The sequence below is a fragment of the Lycium ferocissimum genome, chromosome 7 (assembly GCF_029784015.1).
Source record: "Lycium ferocissimum isolate CSIRO_LF1 chromosome 7, AGI_CSIRO_Lferr_CH_V1, whole genome shotgun sequence".
NCBI lineage: Eukaryota > Viridiplantae > Streptophyta > Magnoliopsida > Solanales > Solanaceae > Lycium > Lycium ferocissimum.
This window is the reverse complement of record NC_081348.1, coordinates 50,636,193-50,646,152: the sequence shown is the minus strand read 5'-3', so window position 1 is coordinate 50,646,152 and position 9,960 is coordinate 50,636,193. Positions and strand designations below refer to the sequence as shown.

The 9,960-nt window shown below is 34.8% G+C and overlaps 1 protein-coding gene across 1 annotated transcript; it reads left to right on the top strand.

Annotated features, from left to right (window-relative positions):
* The first annotated feature begins 472 nt into the window (after positions 1-472).
* Positions 473-9,455, top strand: LOC132062299 (protein RER1A-like). The gene is made up of 3 exons (XM_059454898.1): positions 473-831; positions 9,092-9,272; positions 9,399-9,455. The coding sequence occupies exons 1-3, from the start codon at positions 473-475 to the stop codon at positions 9,453-9,455; spliced, it is 597 nt and encodes a 198-aa protein (XP_059310881.1).
* Positions 9,456-9,960: the final 505 nt, after the last annotated feature.

Here is a 9,960-nt window from a genome sequence, read left to right as displayed (position 1 = left end):
ATAATAATAATACATATATCAGCGGGCCCACTTTTTTATGTTATTTATTTGCCTAAATTTCTTTTTCTTTTTTCTTTTTTGCCATATCAGCATTAAAGGTGATATTTATTTCACTTAAAACAATAATAGGGGTATACAATTATAAATTAAATTTAATAAGTAAAGCCGAAATACATACAATGTTTGCAGCGAAACGATGTATTTTCTCTATTTCTAACTATTACTTATCATGTATATATTCGGTTGATTAAATTACTTAACATTTGGGGTGTGAATTAAGTATTTACCCCAAGCCTACTGGACCAATTAAGTTGACGTCCGATTCCCACTGTCGTTTCACCACCGAACAAAAACGGTAGATGCTTATTGTTCCCGGTAGAAATATAATAAAGCAAAAACACCAAAAAAGGAATGATATTAACGAACTCCAAAAAAAAGGAGAATTTTAATTATTTATTTAAAAAAAAAAAAAATGAATGTGGGTGTCGGAACCGGCGGCGGTGACGTTGTCTCATCACCTTCTAGCACCGTATCACAGTGGTTCTTCACCGTATCACAGCGGTACCAGCACCTTCTTGATAAGTCAACGCCGCACGTCCTCCACCGTTGGATCTTCTTCTCCGTGGTAACTTTAATCTATACCGTACGCGTGTACTTTGTGGAAGGATTCTACATCATCACGTACGGACTAGGAATCTATATCCTTCAGCTCCTCATAGCTTTCCTTTCCCCTCAAGTCGATCCTGAAATAGCTGATGGTCCTTCCCTCCCCACTCGCGGTTCCGATGAGTTTCGACCCTTCGTTCGTCGCCTTCCTGAGTTTAAATTCTGGTAAGTACTCCCTCCGGCTCAAATTAACTGTTGTGGTTACTAAATATAATTGTCTTAAATTATTTGTCGTTTTAGAAGTTCAAGCACAATTAGTTATTTTTCCCATTTTACCATTAGTACATGACACATAATTAGAGTAAATATTTAATGGAGAGAAATTATAAATTAGATATAAATAAGGTTAAGGTTAGTCAAATACCCTCATAATTAATATTTCTTAAGGGGTAGTTACCTTTACCTCAAAAAAAATAAATATATTTTTTAAGGAGTGTGTAAAACAAAAAGCGACAAATAATTTGAAATGAGGGAATATTGACTTTCTAAGACACCCCTTAAGGAGCCATAGCTTATAAATAGAATGATAATTTTACTATATCACCCCTAATTATTACTAAGTGATGTAATGATTGAAATCAATCGGACATACTTTACAGCCACTAACAATTCCTTGAAGTTTCCAACTCAATAATTAATACTTAGGGCAAAATAGGTATGAAATGGTAAATTGTCTCTTGATTTTTCAAAATGAACATCTATTTTTAGTATACATGACAAGTAAAAATGGACGGAGGGAGTAATTTGCTTACATAAATGCTAGTTCTTCTGTTTCAATTTGTTTGTCTGGTTTTGACTTGACACGGAGTTTGCGAAAGTAAAGACAAACTTTTAAATCTTGTGGTGTTAAATTATAGATGCATAGAATGTACCAAAATGCTCTTTAGTCTTGTGGTCTTAAACATGCCATGTGGAAAGTTGGAATTGAAGAGTTGAGGAAAAGGGAAAGAGGCATTCTTTTTGAAACGGAATAAAAAAGAAAGTAAGACGAACAAATTGAAATGGAAGGAGTAGAAAGATAAAACTTGAAGTTTTGACTTCCGAAGATGAATGAGCGTCGATGTATAATTGTTGTGGTCTGTTTGGATCTGTTTAGTATAGTTTGATTGAATCACTTTCTGCATCTTTTTCTTCGCATCGTAGATATTTTATTGGAGAATAGAGCGAAATTCATGTGGTTGACCATTACTGATTTAGGATTGAGGTGTACTTTATTGATTGATGGATCATCGAAATTGAATTCTGGCACTTCTGTTCTTTTTGCATGCAAACATTGGTTTCTATATCTGTGTTAAGTTATATTTCTATATCCCCTTTGTTTTAAAAGATTTGTTAATCGAGGAATAAACTAAGAAATAACATATTGATGCGCTAAAGCTTTTGGATTTTTACGTTCTTGAAGGATTGCAAACTGCTAGGTGAACTTGTATTTTTACTCTCGCAAAGAAGCATTCTGTATGTACAGCATTTGTGTTGAAATATTTGTCTGGACGATGCTCTTAGGGAAGTCTACAACTTGATTATACTTGGCTTGGTAGGCTTTGATGTCGTGGCTCAAGGATTCAATTATCCTGCTTCAGGCTCTTTGTTTGGGAAGACTTCCTCTTATCATATTGATTAATATATTGTCTTAGTAAAAGTAATATTTTTTTTCCATCTGAAACCTGCCACAGTCAAAAGCCTGGAATTTAAGTGGAGAACTGTAAAGAGGCAGGTCCATTATCCATCTAGTTTAGAACCGTGAGCCATCAGGACTCAGGGATTTCCCGAATATTAGCAACAAACAATTATGTCTTAGTCCCAACAAGTTGGGGTCAGCTATCATGAATTGGCAAGTTTTACTCTGGTTGGTTGTCAGCCTACTGCAACCCTTCTCCTTTATCGGGCTTGGGACCGGCAATGCGAGCACACTCACACTGGCGGAGTTGATTTCCTGGTTATACAAAAAAAAGTAATGTTTTTTGCCCTACCTTGTTTTGCCACCATAGCTAGATTAGCTCAGTCAGGACTTTTCTCTGGTCTAACTACTCCATGTAGGCATGCACAATTTAGTTAAGGGTGTGAATGTTTGGAAACCTGCCGGGTTGTTATCATGTTGATTGTTATAATCATTTGGTCATCTTTTAGTGATCATTGCAACTGTTGCAATTGGAGAAATCATCTTTAGATGTTTTTTTGGTTTTTGTTCTAACTTTACGTTAACAGCCTGTGAATGTGGTAAAAAATTAGGAATAGTTCATGTGGGAAAGCTAATGGTCTTTACTTCTCATTATTATCCTAGCGAAAACGCCATGTTTAGCATGGGCTTCAAACTAAAACAATCACTATCACCAGGAACCAGGGAGACTTGGAGGGGCAGTCACCACCCCATGTATAAAAGAGAGCCCCTTATAATGTGAAAATGTCATCTTACCAGTGCTCCCGCTCATGGGCACCCCGTTGAGATGTGGTTATTCAGTTATTTCCCTTGAAAAGTTGACTTTTTTTTTTATTTTTTTTTTACCGGAAACAGCCTCTCTATCTTCCGAGATGGAGGTAAGGTCTGCGTACATTTTACCCTCCCCAGACCCCACACTGTGGGATTTCGCTGGGTATGTTGTTGTTGTTGCTAATGTGTGAAGAAGTACAAAATTAACCATTAATCAACCTTATCTTTCCAAAGATAGAGACCAGAAAACTGACAGCTTTGTTGAGTGGCTATAATATGTCTCAGTTTTAAATTTTGAATTAAAGAAGATGGCTATGTTGCTTGCTCTATTTATCAAAAATATGATAAAAACTTGATGTCTTCCCTTCCTACAAAGAAAATAAATCTCCTCTTTTAATGTCTTACTTTGCTACAGTTATTCCAGGTATATGAATAATGAAGATAATAGTTAGTGCTTCTTCAAAATAGAGATTTTAATTCTTAAATTATTTTTTTAGGAAGAAAATTTTTACTGAGTAATTTATAGTGTACATGTTTTAACATTTTCTAGTTTGACTGCTAATATTAGAGTAGGTTATCGGCAACGTTTAAATCTACTCAAATTTGATCTTATTTCTCAATGTTGCTAATACCAGTTTACTAACGTTAATTTTTCACTATTGAAATTATTGGCTTACAAAATGAATGTCCTTTAGTAAAGCCACAACACTACTAGTTTGCCTTGGCTTCCCCATGAAAAAATTATGGCTCTGCCATGGGAATACAATTTAAAAATGTTTCTTGTTTTTATGTGGAGTTCTTATGTTTAAGTGGTAACGTTTGCAATTGACCCCTTCAGTGATCATTTCCTTTCACTAACAAGCAAGTTGAGCATGATCATACTTATAGGCTATAGCTTGGACCAAATGCAGTAGTTGATATCCATAGCAGGATTAATATATCAGAGTCCAAAATGTGGAAATTAAATCAGTCCCTTTTCACTCCCAGACCCTTTGCTAACAACTTTGTGACCTAAATAACCCAAATGGATTATAATATCATGTATTGTTTTTTCATGGCACATGAAGCCGATGCAATATCCGCAGGACCTAAGTAAGATTTACTTACTGTGATTTTTAAAATGAAATTACTGTCTTAAGTTAGCTCGTGCTAAATTAATATCCGGTAGAACTAGAAGAAGACTAGTTAGCTTCTAATTCTTAAGCGTCCATGTTCTACTGCACATTATAGGTAAAAGTTGATAAGAGCATGTTATCTGCATTTGTTTCTTTCATGGATAGTACTTATGTTCTCTCACCATATAATCCCTTTTTTTTTTTTTTTTTTTTTTTTTTTTTGTAAGTACCATATACTTCATCATTAAGATGCTACTCTCTGAATTTGAATTGCTAGACTACAGCTTTCTTAACTTATTATGTGCTTCTAACTGTTTAAACTCAAGGTTTGAGATTATGATAAGTGCTAATTTATGTAAGTACCTTTTTTTGCTCAGTGAGACAGTAGTTCTAAAATATGTGAGCATCTAGGTGATGCCAAAGTATACAACAAACAAGAAAACAGAGAAAAGCACACAGCAAAACTAAAATTACACAATTTTAAAAGCACTACACCAAGAATAAAAGCTTATTTACTGCGTGAGGGTTTCAAATCCTTCCCAACTGTCCTCCTTGCGCTAGAAAGAAAGAAGTCTAATGCATCTAACTATTCGCAGTATGAACAACCTTACATAGATACATGAAACATCTCTATTCCCCTTGCTTCCTAGCTGATGCAGTGGAGGATTGGCCTTCAGCAGTTAATTTTTAGACTTCATGATCTTGATACCTTGCAAAGATAAGAGCCTCAACTGACTACGGCATAGGTCACTTAGTGTCACTAAGGACAAAGCTCGAGGGAGAGCCTTAACTAATGCAATTGTTATTTTTTAAACCAGAGAGCATAGTAGAAAGATCGTGGTGACATATTCTATTATCTACATTCCTCCAAGTTGGCTTATGTAGATTGCTATTGAAGTGATGATTGTGAAGAGAAGCTAAAAGATCTAAGGTTTGGTCTACTTCCTATTTGTTAGATTCTTTTCTAAATTTTGTATCCAAATAATGAAGTCCCATGAATAGTGAACAGCCCAGCCCCGTATTCTCAATAAAGCCGTGCTAGTACTTCTCCATCCCCAGTCCCCCACCCTCCCCCAAAGTAAAAAAGAACCAAATTGCAACCCCCCCCCCCCCCCCTCGCATTTCATTTTATATAGCACCTTTCCTTTTTGGTTTGTTCCAAAAAGAATTTCTATTTTTGAAAATTTTAACTTTAAGTTTTCCATTTAACCCTTCATGATATTCTCTTTTAGTAATAAGAATGGCATGACAAATTTAAGATTGTAAGTTCTAAGGGAACATTTGGTATGTCATGAAGTTTTTCTGTCATTTTCAAACTATATCTCAAGTAAACATCGCTTTATAAAATAAACCGAAGGGAGTATTAGTATACAAGTAACGAACTTTGAGGTTATTGACCAAGCTAACACTTATCCCAAGATGACATGCTGCCAGCTGTTACTCAATCTAAACTCTTTATTTTTCAAATTCCTTCTGGACGTCAAATCTGATCCTTGATTATACGGTTAGAGAAAATTACGTTCTATGTTTATTTTGAAAATATTTACGCCACGCAGCCCATACTTTTTGTATAAACACCCGATTTTCAACATATATGTCTATAAACACCTTTTATACAATATTATACAAGGTTGGTACATTATGTATAATGCTTTCCCCCTAGGTATAATGTTGTATAATATTGTATATTGGGCTACGTGGCGTAAATATTTTCAAAAACTGTATATTTTTTAAAATATCCCTAAAGATTAATCAAGATTGTTCCCAAGGGGAAAGTTGAAGCATCGACTTGTTCCTCTCTTTGTGGGAAAGGTTTTCCTGGCACATGCACTTGTGGAACGTAATATTATATTCGGTGGATTAGCAAGGATGTTAACTCGGACACCATCATCAAATTAAAAAAGAAGGAACTATTCAAGGCAAAAGTAAGCTAGGATGGAAAAGTCTCAAAGTAGTTATTGCTCGATATCTGAATTAATAACTTATGCCGTTTTAACTTAATGTAATCTGTTGTGCCAAAGTAGCGCCTAGTTTATGTAGGATAGAATGTCTGGTCAGAAAGTTGACGTTAATACCCCCAAACCCCCCTAAACTATCCACGTTGTATCAGTCTAATACTTAAAACTATGGGGTGCTATTTTTACCTCGCTGAACTATAACATTTCCTATCTAAACACCCCCCCCCCCCCTCTCCCCAAGTGGCATGGAGAGTGGCCTCACTTTTTTTGTAGTGTGTGAGATCTAGAAAATAGCATTTATGTGGCATTTTACATTCATTTTTTAAATTTTATTTTTATTTTTTAGTTTCTCTTTATTATTTCTTCTGGTAGACTGAGTAAAAAAGACATAAACCATAACGTGCACAACATTTGTTTTAAGTATGTTTTAATATTCAAACTTTTCAATTAGGTTTATTATTATTGTGTAAATTTTGTTCGGATTTGCAACTAGGTTTACTGATATAATTATTTTTTTATTTTACTGTTTTTTTAGAAATATGAGTTTTGAACTGAATTATTGGATTTTGAAGAAGAAGAAGAAGAAGAAGAAAAAGAAAACAATAAACTTAGATAAACCAAGAAGAAAGAACAAATAAGAAAATTTGTCTTACGCTTTAACGTACAATTTTGGTTTTCTTTTTTGTTAATTTCCTAGTATTACTGTTATTTTACAGTTATCTTTCTTAATTGTGCTTATTGTTATGATAAAATTCAGTCGTCATTTTTTAACTAGATTTTATTTTGATTATTTTATTTTTATGTTATTATTATTTTAAGGTTATGGGTTTCAATTAGTTGTTATTAGCAAAAGATGTAGAGATTTGAAGAAAGGAAAAATGAATAAGAAAAGAAGGAAAGAAAAAAAATAACAAATACTTGAGAATAAAAATAATGTAAAATGCCGCATGAAAGCTTTTTTGGCCTATTTTCTAGCTCCCAAACATTACAAAGAGAGTGGGGCCCCTCTCCATGCCACTTAGCATTGCAGGGGGTTTTACATTGAAAATGTTATATAGTTCGAGGGTAACAACAACACCCCATAGTTTTAGGATTAATCTGATTAGACGTGGCTAGTTTTTTTGGAGGGTGGGGGGGTGGGGGGTGTGTTTGAGGTATTTACTCAAAACTGAGGAGCTCTCAACTCTTTAATAGTTTACAAAGTTTAATGGTAAGCAGCAAGTAGATGTTTCTACTGTCACCCGTGAGGTTGATCACCATGATGAAAATTCTAAGTACTTCCCCTAGGTAAGAAAAATAACCTTTTGTAAGTAAAAGAGGAGGGAGATAAAAGTGGATGAGCTCCCCGCTCTTTAATATTTTCCAAAGTTTAATGTTAAGCAGGAAGTTTATATTTCTACTGCTATCCGTGATGGTGATCACCATGAGGAGAAGTATAAGTGTACTTTCCGTAGGGTAAGAGAAACTATAAACTCCTCTTGCCTTCTTTCTTTTGTTTGAATAATCAGTTTATTATTTTCGTGTTGTTGATAGAACTGGATAATCTCAGTATTTTTATCCTGGCATGTCATTGCTATTTAAGGCCAGTAAGGATCTGCGATGGTTAGGGGCACGATGCGGCTATTTTAAACTCCAAACTGGAATGTTTCTACTGCCAATTAGACTCCGCCGAAGTTTCCCCCAGCATATAGATTTCTGGATTTCTCTATCTTTATGTTAATATATATTCAATCCATTTGAGTGCTTAAACATTTCACAATTAGGAGACTTATTTTATTTTGGTAACCATGATTTTTTATGGCTTCTTGACTACTGTATTTCCTCGTCATACTTATTTTGATATGTATTACTTGAGCTGAGGGTCTTTCAGAAACCGCCTCTCTGGGTAGGGGTAAGGCTGCGTACATACCACCCTCCCCAGACCCCAATTGTGGCATTACACTGGGTATGTTGTTGTTGTAACAATGATTTTGCAATAAAGTCGACCTATTTAAACAATGATTATGAGTAAGTGCTAATATAATCCGTAAGATAAATTGATATACGAAGTTATGTAATCGACCTATTTAAACCATGATCATGAGCAAGTACATAAATATGCTCTTGAAAGATAAATGACATAGGAAGTTGTGCTGTTGCAATTTATCTGGCTGTGAATATCCTTTAATTTCTTCCTCTGAAATTCCGTTTGAACCAACATGGAAGGTTTTGGGGTTGTCAAATGATATATTGTATGATACAGTTAAAGCAAGGTCTCATAGTAAGAAAAGATATCTTGGATAAAGTTATTTTTATTCTCTACTTTTTGAATACCTTGTATACGCGAAGTTTTTGCTACATTAATAAATTATACCTTTACCACAAATGAGGGGGTTGGGGTGGTTAAATTTCTCAACGGATCCTTGATCATGTCTTTTTTCACTTAATTATCAATGTTATAGTGTTACAGGTTTTTATGTGTGTGTGAAAAATCAGTATTTGCTGTCATGTGGCTTTGTGCCAACTCTGGAAAAATCTTCATTTGCTCTCACCTTTACATGAAATGTCCTTGAAGGAAAGGAGCTAAAATTTATGTGAAAGCTTATATTAGTTTTACTTTGAATTTTATTGGTTATAGACAGAAGTAGTGCCTGCCTATGCTATATAAGTAGGCTGCTGCCATGAGGTTCTTCATGTTTTTATAAATCCCTATTATACTGTACAAGAGATCCTTGGTTGTTAGCTTTTCTATCCCTGAATATCCCTGAACTGATTTAATGTAGTGTTCTGATTAGTATTAATATTTTCCACTCAATCCATGATGCACAGCCTTTCACCTTTTATATTAGTAGTAGCCATTCAGATTCTGTTGGTCTACAGGGTCTAAGGACTGATGATACACTAGTTCTTGCCGGGAAATTGATTTTCTTTTGCTTGTATGACAGGTATTCGCTAACAAAAGCCTTCTGCATCGGTTTTGTGCTGACATTCTTCAGTGCATTTGACGTACCTGTATTTTGGCCAATTTTGTTATTCTATTGGTTGGTACTGTTGATTTCGACAATGAAGAGGCAGATAATGCACATGATCAAATATAGATATGTCCCCTTCACATTTGGCAAGCAGGTCTATGAAAGTTATTTATAGTTAATTTTTTTCAGTACCTTTCTAGATGGTCAAGCCTTAACTTGTCAGTCTTTACATTGTACCTTACTATTTTGTTGACAACTGAAACTTCATCCCTTTCTACAGCGTTACAGTGGGAAGAAAGCAACAGTCATTGATGAAGCAGATGTCTCCAGGCCTTGAGATCCAAAGCTCAAGCATTTTATGACCAGGACCATGGATCTGTTTTAGGTAACTGAATTGGCTTAGACAGAACTATCTTTCTCACAGAAAAGCTCTCTAAGATTGGAACTACCCACTGACTTTTAATCTTCAACCAATTATTAGATTTTAAAGCTCTAGCTTTTCTCCTAGTAGCTGTATGTGCTTGTTTTTGTCTTGGTGGGTAAGTAGCTCCTGAATGTTTATATTCATTTTTGAGCTGCTCTATCCTTGCGTGGACAACGGTCATTCAAGTTCTGGTAGATGCTGACTCTGCAGTTGTACTCTGTGATATATGTTTAGTAAAATATTGAAAATCTTCTTTTTTCTTTGCTTTTACTGCTTCTTATCTTGGTTTATTTCTTTGTAGTATGGATTTTGCTGTACTTCTGATAGAAACGTAGAGGGCCTAGACTATTTTTTGACTTGTATAAGGGTGGAAAGGCATATTTTGTGCTTAAGGAGGTTCGTGAATATTTTATGTTGT